The sequence below is a fragment of the Corapipo altera genome, unplaced genomic scaffold (assembly GCF_003945725.1).
Source record: "Corapipo altera isolate COAL_440 unplaced genomic scaffold, ASM394572v1 202, whole genome shotgun sequence".
In the NCBI taxonomy this organism is placed as follows: domain Eukaryota; kingdom Metazoa; phylum Chordata; class Aves; order Passeriformes; family Pipridae; genus Corapipo; species Corapipo altera.
In genome coordinates this window covers 513,234-528,725 of record NW_020884980.1, presented here as the reverse complement: position 1 = coordinate 528,725, position 15,492 = coordinate 513,234, and the positions used below count along the sequence as shown (strand labels likewise).

General features: G+C 47.9%; 1 protein-coding gene across 3 annotated transcripts in view; it reads right to left on the bottom strand.

The window, feature by feature from the left end:
- LGR6 (leucine rich repeat containing G protein-coupled receptor 6) overlaps positions 1-15,492 on the bottom strand; it is a 135,116-nt gene that overhangs the window by 53,308 nt on the left and 66,316 nt on the right. For all 3 annotated transcript variants that reach the window (XM_027665768.1, XM_027665767.1, XM_027665769.1), the window contains one exon: positions 13,864-13,935. In XM_027665768.1, the coding sequence (XP_027521569.1) occupies positions 13,864-13,935 (72 nt within the window). The remainder of the gene's footprint in view (positions 1-13,863; positions 13,936-15,492) is intronic.

Here is a 15,492-nt window from a genome sequence, read left to right as displayed (position 1 = left end):
TTCCAACCCAAACCATTCCATGATTCCATGACTCTATGGTAGATGTTGCCAGTTTAAATATGTTTTTCTTTCCTTGCTTGCCTTCCTATCTCCAGTTTACCTGAAGCTTCTCTGTGGTTCACTAGGAGTGCTTAAACATCAGTGCATGTACATCTGGGACCCATCTCCCTTTTGCACTGACACATCTACTGTATGGAACATCTGGGACCCATTGTCCACGGTGTCTATTGAGTTGTCACCAGAGACGTGCAGTGTGCCCTGGAGACTTGTGTGGATAAGCCAGTGGGTTAAGGTTCATGAGTCCCTATAATAAAGGTCAATAGAAAACACTCTGGAACATAGGTCAATGGAAAACACTCTGGAACTATATGACTATATGACTTTAGGAGGCAGGAGTGTGTGTGTGGATTGTGGATGCGAGCTGTGATTATAATTTTTTAGTGTCTACAATATGCCTGGAACACACACTGAAGGCAGTCAAGGTAGCATGTAGCTCTTCCTGACAGCTCTTACAGTCTGAGATGGGAAGTGACATTGCATATGAGAGGGGTATGACGGTGGAATTATGTTTAAGTGTTTGTCAGAGTCTCTTCTGAGGGACATTTGCTTATTTAAGGGGAATATTGCAGTAATTGCAGTGTAGGTACAATCTAGACAGACATGCAACCCCCAGTTTCAGCTTGGTGTAAGTGATCTCTTGAGTTCTTATCCAAATGGAGCTCCTGGTGGCACTGCTGGATTGCTACAGTCAACACAGAGAAGTTTGGAGGTGACTAAAGCACCTGATGGGCATAGCCAGGTGTATACCACCAGTATAACCACTACCAAGCTGCTGGACAAACACAGCTCAAACCACCCACCCGTGCTGTGACCTCTTCATTTGGCAGCACAACTGGTGAATTCTGGAAGTGCTGGGGCATGGCACGGGAGTCCCTCATCCTCACCCCCTTCCGAGTGTTGCCAACCACCAGCTCAGTGAATGGGAAAATTAGAAGGTGAAGTCTCAAGAGGAATCGACTCAGGGGATCATCATGGGGCCACATGATGGCCCAGCTCAAGGTTGTTGGGAGCTGAATGACCTACTTTCTACACATTCCAGGAAAGAATTTCAAAAGCTGTAAAGAGATGAAGCTGCTGCTTTTTACACACAGTGTGCACAGATGAGGCATCTGATGCATTTGATGCATTAGTTTCTATGTCTTATATCACATCCACCATTCTTGGGAGGAGATAGCAATTCATGCAGACACCTGCTTTTCTGTATTATTTTCCAGTTCTGAAGTGACCGAAGTTGGCTAAACTTTTAGGTGTTAGTCTGACAAACAACACAACACTCTTGTCTTTCTGGGAGATGAATCCAGGGATCATTCACAGCATGGACACTCACAAGCATGAGACATATGGACATTGCCTTTATGTAAACTTCTCATCAACTCATTGCTCAAAGACAGCAAATAATGGATGGAGAACAAATGCAGGCAGGGATTTATTGGGGCACTGCTAAAGAGAACTGTTCCTTGAAGATGATACATTCAACAGCCTGTGTGTGGTCTTTAAATCTTCTCAAAAAAGCTATTGAGGTCATTGTAGTGGGATAACCACATTGCATTTCATGCTTTTTACTCCTAAGCAGAAAAGGCTCTAATCTGACCAGCTGAGTTCCTCCTACTGACAGCACCCATGTCTGTGATGTACCCAGTAGCCATGTCTCATTTCTGACTTGCCCTCAGAACTTTGGTTATTAAGTCAAATCCCTCCAGCTCTGAAATGCAGAGAAATACCTCCCTGGTTAGAGGGTAAGCTGCTCCTTGTACTTGTATTTTTGGGCATGGCGATCTCCTCTGAAAGGTTTCCCTGAGGGCTACACAAGTGTGTGCTGGGTCGTGGGGCACAGGGCCATGGGGGAGGAGAGATGCTCAGCTCTGCTTTGGTACCCATGCTCTGATGGTCTGTGTAAGCGTGGGGGGCTGGTTTTGACAGATAAAAGTGAGGGGTGGGGACAGGGACATTTATTTTTTTTTTTGCTCTCCAGGGGTAGGAAAACCACATCTCGCCCAGCCTTATTCACACAGAACTTGAAACCAACTATAGGGTCTTTCCATAACCAGAAGAGAAAATCAGAGTCCTCCAGAGAGTGATTCATGCCCCAGACAGGGCTCTGAGATAACAGATGATTCACCCTCTGGAGATGCTGATCATTTTCCACTGCTGATGAGGTGAGGTGAGTAATATCTAGACAGCTACAGTCAGAGGAGACAAATCCACCTGGGCTGCCCGAGGGAGATGTGGGCACAGCAGAAACTTACTCCAAGTGAAGAAAGGTTGTGGAGTGAGGCCATGGAAATGACTCAGAAGAATTTGATCTCCTTCTTGGTGGTATTTTAGGATCTCCCACCATGAGAGAAGGATCTAGCACCCCAGTCACAGCAGAGGCACAAAGACACCAGTCTCCTGATCCCAACTCCTCAACATCCCGACTACAAACCTGGCCCAGGCTGTTCCATTGCAATGCCAAATGCCACCGGGGCTGATCCCACTGCTCTTATCTCAGGGCTGCAAAGGGGAGGCAGTGAAGCTGCTTGTTGGGTCCTACCAAGAACACAGTGACCAAGCCACAGTTTTTGCCCCTGTAAAAGAGAGTGATGCATGTTCTGCCAAGTGGATTTACCAACAGCTTTTGAAAATGTGTCCATGCTCATCATTGCAGTAAAAATGCCAGTGCTCTTCAGAGGTCCTGGGCAACATGCCCTAAACAACACGGGGAGACAAGTTGAATGGCAGAGAAAGCTGATGGAATACCAAATAAGGTCCAGCCATGCACTTGGTTTCCCAGTCTGGGATACTCTTGAACTCAGACCTGGATTTGGATCAGGTCAGTATAAGCAGAGGAACGAGCCCAAAATCTGAATCTTGAACTTGATCTATATTCTAATGCACCTTTTTCTCCTCAATCCTGGTCTGATCTTGCTAATCTACTCCTGCCAGTCCTGGTGACAAGGACAGATCTTCCACGACAGCTGGGTGAAGTGGAGAGAAGACCTAGAGAAAGGCAGGTTGGATGACAGCCCATGGTACATTGAACCAGAAAAATCTTGTCTGCTCAAGATCTGTGCCAAAAAGCAATAACTCCTCTGAATTTGGCTTATTACACCTGAACCAAATCATGAGAGGTGGCCTCGGGAGGAAAGCCTCAGTCCTTTCCAGGGACATCAGCCCACCTGAATCCAAACTGTATCATCTCTTCCCTGTCTGTTCACTGGCTCCACTGCACAAGCTACAGGGGCCAACATGCCATTTTCAGGTGAATCTAAGATTGTACAAGCTACACCTGGGAGGAAGAGTCATGGCAGTGGAGCCAGAGAGGGTCCTGCTTCCACAGAGCCAGTGAGGAATACTAACTGCAGCCAAACTTCAGCAAGGACTCATCACATCATGGCTGCATCAGTACATGACAGATACTTGCAGCACATCCCGATGCGTGGCACATCTGCCTGAAGTTTTCACTTGAATGTGGTAGATGTCTGCTCTTGGACCCTCCTAGACTATCTTCTTTGTAGAAATGCTATTAAACCCTTGAAATACCAAAATGCAGATCGGACTTCTGAAAACAGGAATGGGGAGAAAACTCCACTGCCTCAGCTGTGCTGCTCTCCAGAGCGGGCTGCGGGGAAGAGGAGCCTCAGGGAAAAGGGGATTTCAGAGATGGGACAGGAATGTTTTGAGCAGCATCCTCTAGAATGGAACGACCTTCTTTAGCATGCTGCCTGCACTGTGATACTTGTCCTGGGCTCTTTTTCCTGCTGCAGGCATGCTTTCTGTTGTAAAGATGTCTTTGAGAGGTGAAATTCAAGGTCCTTTGCTCTCAGCAGCAACAATCACCAAGGAAATGTCTGTGGTTGCTTTGCTTCAGTCTGTCTTCAGGGATGCCATAAGAGCTACCTCACTGCTCTTCCCTGACTTCCCTTTCCCTGTGCTTCAAAAAGGCCCTGCAGCCAGTAAATCAGGTTAAAGGACTGAGGTGGTCTTACCACAAGACAGCTCCTATGCCAACAGACTGTAAGTCACTGCTGTGTTATGTTGACTCTATAGATATCTGTTTTTTCCATAGCTTTTATCCTCTAAACAACCAATGGAAACAACACCTTCCAGAAACCTCACTGCGTCACGTCTGATTTATAGAGGAGAATATTGTGGTGAACAGCAAACTGTCAAATCTCAAACAGATCAAAGAAGCAAAATGAGGAATGAACTGACTGAGCTCTTCAGGACATGCTGATTCCTTCTGTCATAAGAGTTCATATGCTTGTGAGAATTTGACCAGGTGGGAAGAGCTTCCCTCCTTTGTTAACATCAAAGCCCACACGTTCTCAAATTGCTCTAAGTAATTTTTTGCATTTTACTCTTTGGCCATATGTACAAAAATAATTTCCTGCCTTTAGGGACAGGGGATAAAGCAGTCTTCGCTGCATTTTCACAAGAGTCCAAATGGATTCTGCTAAATACATCAGAGCAGTGGCAAACCAATGGGGTGGAGGAAGTGGATTGTTTTAGTTAGAGGTACAATTAATGTGTACTCAGGGAATTACAAATCAGTCTGTTTCACCACTTAGAAGTTACAAGTCAATACAGCTGGAGTGAAATCAGAATATAATGGGAAATTACACTTGTAGAAAACATGAAAATGCTTTCAGTATTTTAAAGAACAATGTATATGACACAGTTTACATCACATCAGCTTGTGAAGGCATCAAATCCTTCTGCAGGGCCAATGTGAAGAGGACAGCACTGCTGTCATATGAGCATCTGACACGGGAAGGTGCTGTTAGAGGGAATGGTGCTGATGGGACCAGAGCATTCCTCAGGGAGACTGCAGCTGATTTCAACTGGGAACAGCAGGTTTTTGGCAGAGCGACGAGAGAATCCTCCAAATATTCCAGAGGAATGCACAGAACAAAGACTGGGAGGGAGAAAGGGGAACTAAGATGATTGCAAGGACAGGATCCCAGGAAATGGTACATCTTGGGCTGTTTCAGGCAGTGTTTGCCAGCAGTATGGAGCATCTTGCTGGGGAGACCCAAAGAGAAAACCCAAAGTGCAGGGTGGAAAGAAGTCAAGAAGAATCTGATTTGGTGCCGCAGGGTCTTGAGTCCTCATGAAAGGAAGTGCTGCTGCTGCTCTTGGAGGCAGAGCAGGGACTGGAGCATGACTGAGGGACAGGAGAGGAGGTGAGTGCAATGGGGAGATTTGTCAGCAAATGTCTGGGAATCATTTCCAGATTTCATGTGCCTCAGTTGGTTTCTGTGCTTGCAAACACAAGTGCTGGAGGCTGCTGGGGCAGGAATAGCTGTGGGGAAATCTCTCAGTCACAGCTGGTCCCTGACTATTGCTGATCACTTGGATGTGACAGAAATATGTGAAAGTTATTTTACAGGACTGGATGGGCTTTGCAGATCTGTAGCCAAGACACCAGACTTCTGGTTCCCTCTTACCCCAGATTTTAGTACTGATGGACGTTGATTCACATGCTCTCTCTCCTCTGGAGCAGAGTTACCTGAGGACAAATCCCTGCACATGCAGGCCAGGGTAACTCATGTGCCAGGTACCAAGGTGTCCTGTTTTCAGCTAAGATACAATTAATTTTCTTTCCAGTGGCTGGCACAGGGATGTGTTTTGGATTCTGTATGAGAATAACGTTGATACCACACCGATGTGTTGTTTGTAGTTGGGTAATTCTTACCCTAAGACTTTTCTGTTTCTGGAACTCCACAAGTGAGCAGGAGCACAAGAAGCTGCAAGGGAGCATGGCCAGAACAGCTGACCTGAACTGGCCAAAGGGTTTTTCACACTGTAGAAATCATGGCCATTACAGAAACTGAGGCAGGGGAGTTGTCTGGGGGCTGCCCATTGCTGCTGGGCATTGGTCAGAGGGTGGCATCACTCGTTATTCTTAGATTTTATTCCTCTCTTTTCATTACAATTATCAGTAGTATTATTGTAATGTTTTATTTTGTTTCAGTTATTAATGTGTTCTTATCTCATCCCATGAGGTTTACTTTTCTTTCTGATTCTCCTTCCCACCAGAGCAGGGTGAGGGGGAGGGAGCAGCTGCACAGTGTTTAATTGCCAGCTGGGATTAAATCATGACACAAGGACTTAAAGAGGACATCAAGTTTGATGCACAGGTGGATGTCACAGCTAGAAGTCATCTATACTCAACCATCACCTCAACTCATCTCATCTGTACTCAGATGTCTCCTTTTGAACTGTGTGTCCCTCTCCAGCTGTGAATGGAGAGGATCAGGCACTGATGGGAGTGATCTGTCTCTGAAGGCATGTTCCTGCTTTCCAGGAGATTAATTTCTCTCCCAGTGCATCTACTTCTCTCTCTTGATCAAAAGGTGCTACTCAGACACAAGGAGATGAGCTCAGCTATAGTCTTCCACACTGTTGGTGGGGGTAGGTGTGTGTCAGCATGACCATGCCAGCTTTGTCCATAACGTTGGGGTCTGGTGTCTACGTGAGGAGATAAGCCTGTGAAAGGAGAAATGAGCTGCCATGAGGCAGGAGAGAAATGAGGGGATGCCTTGTCCAGCAGGGACAAATGGGACTCTAGAAGCTTTGTGCCTATGCTGCTGCTCTTACTGAGTCACAAATCCTGCTACTGTCCTGGGGATGCCCAAAGTCTCTCAAGATCCCAGCAACTAGCTCTTGGTGCAGTTCCTCCCCAGTCTGGAAGAGGGAATCCCAGGGAAATGCAGAGGTCTGGGATTCCTGGCCACAGACTGGAAGTCTGATCACCACCCTGAAAGCACAGGCTGCTGTTGTGGACCTGAACTAAAGTCATAACTTTGGGAAAGCTGCACTGGGCCATTAAGGAATCTTATTCTCCTGTTGCCCCTGGACTCAAAGCCGAGTCAGAGAACTGTGATGGATGTCCAGAGGCCACCACACAGCCCCCCACGCTGGAAAAGCTCTGACAGTCTTCTGGCTGGCATTAATCTCCCCAGTCCAAGCTGATGTAGGCAACACCCACCCAAATGAGCCTGACACATGCCAAGCACCTTCCCAAAGTGCTGATCTGCGAGAAACTCCCGAAAGAGCTTTCCATAGATATTTGAGAAGGAAAAATGAGGAGTTTATCTTGATCTCTTAATCCATCAGGTTTTTTCTCCTCTCTGCTTTCTCTACCTAGGCAAACTTGATAATTATAATTTATAGCACCTGCTTACTTTGAAATACCTTGGACTCCTTCTGCCTGGCAGAGGAACAGACACAGTGCCCATCTGCTTTAGGTAAGTGCTCACAAACCACAAAGTCGTTAATTAGACTGACACACGACTCTTCCAGAATACACATGGTATGTTGTTAGTGCACCTATAAACCACTGGCAACCAGATACTCTGCCAGGGGATCACAACTGGATCTGAGCATTACGTAAAGCTTTGGCACCCCTTGCAGGGCTCAGAGCATTGCCATCAGGTGTGCGTGTTCTTTCTAATCCTCCCCACTGGGCTTCCCAACATGCTTCCCAGATAAATCAAGCCTGCTGGGAAGCAGCTCCCTCACACTTGGTAGGAGGTTCAGTCTCCAGAGCTTTGCCTTCTCTTCTTTTGAAATCCAAATTCCTCTTTGTATTCATCTAGTGATCTCTGCCAAGGTCTCCTTCCTGACAGCTTGGGCTCCAGGCTGTAATGCCTTCACATCCTGTAGCTGACAGGGAGCAGGGCAGGTTCTGGCCCCACAGGCATGGCTGCAGCTTCAGAGGACCTGTGGGGAAGGGTGTTTGTAAAGACAGGGGTGTCTGATGTAGATGGGGATGTTTGGGTGGATTTGACACTGGCCCCCTCAGCCTGGATTTGACACTGGCATCCGTGAGGCCGAGTGAACAACACACAGATCTGTTTGGGAAAAGCTGAACTCCCACAGTGGGTGCCTCCCTCTGACAAGGGGTGACACAGACCACAGGAAGTCCCTGATGAATGATGGTCAGTGATACACAATGGTCCAACCTGGAGCAGCCAAGCTTTGGGTCAGCACATGAGGTGATGGGCAATGGGCACCCTAGACCTACAAATTCCTTTGGCACAGAGTTATGTTGAATGATTGAAAACCTTCTCCTGGTTGGCCAGTCTTCCCAACACCCGTGTGAGAGTTTGCAGGAGGAAGACCTGTTTGAAATATTATTTGCCAAAACTCAGGACCACATCTGCCTTGGTTAGAAAAGGTGTGGGGGGATCACACAGGGCAATGGGAACATCCTGTTGGAGAGAATCCTCAGGAGAACACCTTGACCCTCCCATCTCCCCTAAATTTGCCTGAATAATTTTTTTTGGCATTCTGTCTGTCCAGTGAAGGACTGGATCTTCAGTAATTTGGGTTTCATGAGAACCAGTGTGCCTCATCTAGAGTAGTCAAAATTAGTGTTCTCTCATTGCTGGTTTGACAACACATCTTTTGTGGGTGACACCACACCTGCACACCTGAAGCTCATGGATTGGCAGCTCTGAGAAAGCTCCTTGCCTGAAGACAGGTCCTCAGTGGAAGGCAAGCACAGGGGGAGGCCCACAGAGGCAGAGCAGCTTAAGCATGGCCTTTGTAACACCTGCTTTTCTCTTCTAGAGACAGATGTGAGAGCAGGACCCAGGTCATTGTACAGGGAGCAGCTCCTTCCTCTCCCTGGAGCTGGAGCCCTTGGTTCAGACTGCCACCAAGCAGTGTGGGAAGGCATTCGGGCTGCATGTGCAATGCCAGAGGGCTCCAGTGTGGAACAAGCTTTCCTGGGGACGAGGTACTCTGGAGCGGAGAGTTCACGCCCTGACTGTGCCACTGACTCTGATCATTCTGGGCAGGGCACTCCTACTTCCACGTGCACCATCACCTGACAAAAAGGAGGAATGACTTCCTTTCTGCTCTCTGAGTGACAACATTTATTCAAGTTCCCTTGTGCACAGACTTCCCTCTCCTTGAGCATGTGTGTGAAGATGATCTTCTGCTGTTTGGGACTCACAAACTTGCTTCAGACTTCCAGCTGTTCCATGTCTCACAGCACACATTCTGCAGAGCCTGAGGAGCATCTGCTGCCTTCACTGTCCAGCACTCTCAGGCAGGACCTGTACTGAGGGATTTCAGTACAGGTCTGACCCTGCCTCGTGCTTGGGAGCCAAGCTTGGACCCCAGCAGTGCAGCAAAGGGACATTGCAGTTCAGTTCCAAGTGCCACCAAAGCTTGGGTGCATGTGTCCTATCTCATCCTCTTTGAATGCCCAGAAGCCAAGACAGCTGCCTTATTTGGAGACAACTGGAGTTCAGTAATCATTATTTTTTCGCTTTCCTATTTCTGAGACTCCACTGACACAGTTTTTTGCTACATTTCAGCTCTAACTTTGTGCTCTGCAGGCAGTAAATGCCAGCATCTCTCTATCCCATAGTGGCTAAAACAACCCTTCCTGTCCCACTTGTCTGGCCACCTCAGCCCCTGCATGGCTTGGGAAGTTCTTCTGGTAGAGCCATGCCCAAAACAATTGCTCTCAGCCTCCACTTAGTTTGGCTGCTTCAGTTGTAACCCTGAGAAAAGACTTTTGCATTGAGAAGTCTGCCTTTCTTCTCCTTTGTCAGTCTGTCCCTAAGGGATACACACTTTCCCTCTAAATGCTGCCTGAATCCCAGAATGACAAACATGGACACCAAATGCAAACATCTGAAAGAGCAAGAAAATAACCAGCACTGTTATTACAGTGCTGTTATTACCAGACACTTTCTGTCTGGTACTGCTGTTCCACTCCATTCCCACTGGCTCCCCTTTCCCCCCCCTTCCCAGCTGTCCTGCCTGCTTGTCATGTGTTGCCAACTTACAAACAGAGAGTTAATATTGCACCAAGTGCCATTCCAGTCTGGTAACTCATGGGCTGTAGGGATGTGCCATAAAGCCACTTCCCCTCCTGAATGGAAAAAAGTCGTCTCTGGGCAACACAAATACACTGGATCTCAGATAGCCTGACCAGTAACACTGGAAACTGTGCTGTGGGTGACCTATAGGTGTTCCAGGCTGGCTAATTTTTTGGCAACGAACACACAAGAGTCTCATAAACTTGTGGAAAATGACTCAGATATTTGAAAAAGAGGGGAAAAAAAAATCACTCTAATGCAGACCTCCATGGAGCCTCTTGGTCTGAGGTGAGCAGCTACATTTGGAGAAGCTGTGGCAGCACCAGTGGAAACCGAGCAGAGCATCTCAGCTCTGTATTCACCTTGAGACAGAGTGCTGTCCATGCCACTCCTGTTGGGTGGCGGCTAAAGAGCATCTATGAATATGAGCTAGAAGGGGAACTGCAGGACTCTGCAAGCAGTGGCTGCTCCTTCAGGAGAGCAGCACAAGATAAGACCCAGGATGTTTTCCAGGTCATGCTTCCACCAGTGTGAGGCACAGCAGTGGTACAACCTCATAACACACTGTGCGTCTTCAGAAGTGTCCCCATCCACACAGAGCAGGGCTGTGCCTCACATCCATGCTGGGCTTAGTCACCAGACATGGTTCTTGGGCCTTCACCCAGCCCAAGGTTCTCTGTTGTGCAGTTTCTGTGTGAAGAGGAGAAAGCTGCTCTCTACAGCTGCCTGAAAGGAGGTTGTAGTGAGGTGGAGGTCAGTCTCTTCTGCCATGTTTCAAGTGATAGGATGAGAGGAAATAGCCTTAAGTTGCACCAGGGGAGGTTCAGAGTAGATATTAGAAATTTTTTTTCACTGAAAGAGTGATCAGGCATTGGAATAAGTTGCCCAGTGAGTGGTGGAGTCACCATCTCTGGAGGTGTTCAAGAGGTGTCTGGATGTGGCACTTGGGGTTGTGGTGTAGGGGTCATTACGGTGGTGCTGGGTTGATGATCTCGAAGGTCTCTTGCAACCTTGATGATTCTGTGATTCTGTGAAAGCACATATCATCATCTTTATCTGTATGTGCCCTCCATGCTTTCAAGTGGTCAAGCTCGAGGCGCAGAGAGGGCTTGGTGTGGTGCTAACACGAGGCAGAGCTGGCTTGTGACTGTCACCTTGGAGAATAACTGTCCTGGGGGGACAGCCACCCCGGAGAATAACTCTGTGCTCCCCATGCTGAGGGCAGGATTCAGCCTGTTGTTGATCTGTGATCGGGGTCTTTCTGAGAGGCACCTTCTGCCCCTCCTCTAAGCAGGTAGCTCTGACAGGGCAGAGTTCTCCATTCCATGGAACAGCTCTGAAATTTTTGCTTCCAGAATAGATTGCCCCCCACCCGGCTGAAGAGTTGGACCCAGCCTCTGGGGCACACATGGGAAAGTGACTTCTGGGAACCTGACTGATCTCTTATGGCTTTACCCTGAATTCTTGTAGGCACAGACAGAACAGGATGGGTGAGGTGGGTTCACTGATGTGAGACGTACAGAAGTTACTACTGTTCTGCTGCTTGTGTTTTGTTACAGAAACCTTTCTGCTGGAGAAACCTCACTGGCACAGGTTGCCCAGAGAATCTGTGGCTGCCCCATCCCTGTAAGGGTTCAAGTCCAGGTTGGACAGGACCTGGAGCAATGTGGTCTATTGGAAAGTATCTCTGCCCATGGCAGGAGGTTGGAATGAGATGAGCTTTAAGGTCAAGCTTAGTTTCCTTCAGGTTGTCTAAAGCAGCTTATTTCTTTCTAAAATTTGGTTTCACTGTTCAGTTTCTGCAGGAAGAACACTGGATCCCAGCTGGCCTTACCTCTCCCTCAGCCAGTTTTGGAGACATTTGGGGAATCCTCAATGGATGAAGTGGCCTCCAAGTGCACTACGAACAGGTGCCTCTGTGCTAATTCATGCCAAGCCATCCTCCCACCCTGCACCTTAAACGAGTCCAAAATGCTGCAAGCAGCTTCTTGGAATGTTTTGCATTTCTCACATGCCATGTGGTATTTTGGTGGGGGTTGTGGGCTGAGGAGATAGAGCACGTGGGCCTCACAGCACCAGCCAAGGTGGCCATCCATCAGTGCCCCAGGAGAGGTGGCCCAAGCTGCAGGGTTGGGTCTGCAGGCGCTGAACCTTCAGAAACAAAGGTTGGGTCTCTCCAGCCACGGGCTCTGGCAGCACTGGTTGTCACAGACTTTCATAGGGAGAGGAGAGAGAGGTGGAGGGGGGCAAAGGGGCCTTCCTGGGGCAGCCCCCTTACAGTGACCTTCCATGTCATGCTTCCCCTGAAAAGGAAGTCACTCAGAAAACAACCTAATCTCCAAATCCCTGGAGTTGGGGGTCTTGACTCTGGCACCGGTGGTGATGTCAACACAATTTAATAACAACAACAACCATGTGCCAATGGTGTTTCAACAACAAAGGTTTCAAATCTCTCCTGGCAGAGAGAACATTCATATCCTGCACAGCAAACACCCCCATTGCAAATTAATATTTAAATTAATATTTACAGAAACTCCTACTTGGTGCTGGGAGGGCCACACATGGAGAATTGTGACCAGTCTGGGTCTGCACAGTGTAAGAAGGATGAAGAGGGTGCAGATGGGTGCAGTGGAGGGCTGGTGACTGAGTCAGGGTCCCAGGGCATTTGACCCATGAGTAGAGGTGGAAGGAGCTGGGTTGGTTTCACTCAGCAGAGAAGAGGCAAAGAGAATAGTAATAATTATAATAAACTTAGCAGAAAGAATCAAAAGCTAAAAAAGATACAAAAATAACTACCTTATTGTGTGGCCTTAAAAACAAATGCTATGAACAGCATTTATAACACAATATTAACTAGTAAAAAGGGAGTTTAAAGGGATACCATAAAGGGATCTTAACACAATATTATGGATAACTATCACATCTGCTAGTGATGCACAACCAGAGATGATGAAGCCAAGTTCTTCACGGTGGTTCCAGGTGATCAAACAGAGAACAATGGCCACAAATCACCTTCCAGGAGGTTTAGGTTGGACCAGAGAAAAAGCTTCTTCCCCAGGAAGAACAGCCCCAGGCCAGACCACCAGCCAGGGGGAATCTGTGCTTGGGTAGAGAGAGCTGAAACTGCCTCACTGAGTTTTTGGGATAGTCCTGCTCCAAGGAGGAGGCTGTCCTGGAGACTCCCAGAAACCACTCCTAACCAACGTTTTCATGATAAAAGGGCTGTGTGAGACTGGGACTGAAGTTAAGGATTAGGGATAAGGTCAGTTTTCCAGTGGCTCAGCCCAACTCAGAACACTCTTACAAGCTTCAGCAGTGCTGCCTACACCAAGTGGGCAATTCCCTAACACACCTTCCCTAAATTCAGTGACACTATCGGGGTCAGCTTGCAACCATGTCTACACCCAGAAAAACTGCAAGTATTTCAGAGTCGTGATTTTTAGTGAACACAGTAGCAAAAACCTGCTGTGGATATAGTTTAAATGAAAAGCACAATCACAAGCGTCAGCTTCTTCTCAGGGCTGAATTGCTAAAAGTGTTTTAAAGCATTTATACCCTGACACAGTTACTCCCCATCTGGGTAAAACAGCCCAACTCTCATGCTGACAGACCAGAGTGTCCTCTGTGCTCCCTGGCAGGTCCCTTCCCCACTGTAGTCCACAGTGGAGAGGACAGAGACTCTTTGGGTGGATATTTTCCAACGTTCCTTGAAATATGAGCTGGTGCTGGTGGCCTTTTCATCACGATGCACACATGGGGAGCTGTAATTTCAACATCCTCTACCAAGACAGTGTTTCTTCCTTGAAAACTGCCCTCTTCTCCCTTCTACTCTAAGTGACAGTAATCTTTGCATAAATTGGAAAAGAAAAGGAAGAAGGAACAGAACATCCTTGACAAAGGAACTAATGACTCAAATGCTGGGAAGCCTGGGGCCCCCAAGGGATTGTGCAGCTCGCAGCATTGATTTTTAATGACTTACAGAGATTGGAGGTTTGGAAGATCTCTCAGTGCCTCTGCAGGGATGCGACTCAGCTGATTGTTCTGCAACATCCTATAATTAGAAAAAAGAAAACTTTATTAAAAAAAAAAAAAGCCTGACAAAAAGGGAGGATGTTGCTGCATGTTTCTGAAGCTGTCCTGGGCTCTCACTGGAAAGCTGGAGGTTTTGGCCACTCAGGGCTCTTGAGCAAGCTCCAGGCTGCTGGTAGGTGAGCTGCAGCCGAGGCTGGCCCAGACCCTGCAGCAGAGGGGCCGAGGGGTGAGTTTGGTGCTGCAATGGGGGTCCATTTGGAGGGTGTGACCATTAAGGGGACTCTGCCCTGCAGACATGCATCTGTTATCCCACAGTAACAGCAGTGCTCTCAGCCAACTGTCCCGTGTTTATCCCGGTGTAAGGCATCCCTTCCCCGCGTGCGTCAGCGGTGGTTACCTCCGCAGGGTGGTGGAAATCAGCCCCTGGGCAGGTTTCCTATCCCACTGTGGGCCAGCTGCAGACACAGTGGGTGAGGAACCACTCCACAGCTGTTTGCTAAGGGGCTTTGCAGCCTTGGCACCACTTGCAGCAGTAACTGGAGCTGTTGTGGAAAAAAACAAACCAGCTCAGGCATTTCAGAGAGAGCAGGTCCCTGGAGCTGTTGGGCTGAAGGGGCAGGACCCAGGAGGACTCCTCAGACATGGAAGTGAGCACAGGGTATGGAGAAGGGTTGTGGACAGGGACGTACCTATGCAAGTGATGGGAAAGGAGGAGACGGGTGGCAGTGCTCCTACCCCAGGGGTGGGTTTCTGAGCTGCTCTAGTGGCTGAGGTAGGGCGAGAACCAGACCCCAAGTGGTGTTTCAGATCTGCTCAGCCACTACCCTCTCTCACTGACCTGCTGGAGAACCACACATCTGAGTTTACTGGTGTGTATCACCTCTGCATCTCTGGAAAGGTTCAGTTTTTGACTTTGGACCAGCCTCTGTCCAGACCTGGGACATCAGTAGCACATGCTCCTCTGGATAAGAGAGACATCCCAGCATGGTAACTGGGCTGGGGAAAGTGCCTTAAAAAACAGTGTTTTATGTATCTGAGGTTTCTCTTTCCAAAACCTTCAGAGTGGTTGGAGATGGCACAAAAAAGGAAATGGTGCTTAGGGTCCTGTCATAACTTACTGCCAGTGTCAAAGGCATGGCCTTAGTGGTAAGGGGCAGCCCAAAGAGCACAGATGGAAGCAAGAAACTTCCCCGTTGCTGTGACTGCCAGCTCTAGTGCCAAGGATTCAGAGGTCTGACACGAAAGGAAAGTTGGAAGGAAACAATTGTAGAGACAAGCTTTAAAGAAGGAAAGCCACACAACTCTTCAACTCCTGAAGAAAATGGGGACTAACCAGTAAATTATTTGTATGCACACAGAAGAAAGAGCAGGGAAACCAGGAACTGTCAGGAGGGGCTAGTGAAAAGCGAGTTTTGGATTGCCAAAGCAATCCATTATATTTCCTATACAGAGTAAAAGAGCATGGGAATGGAAAGTAAAGAACAGATATCACCTACCATGGCTTTAGTCAGATGCTAAATTTTGTCATTCAATGCAGGAGAGAAGACACATTTGGTACAAAAGGGCAGCAGAGAGG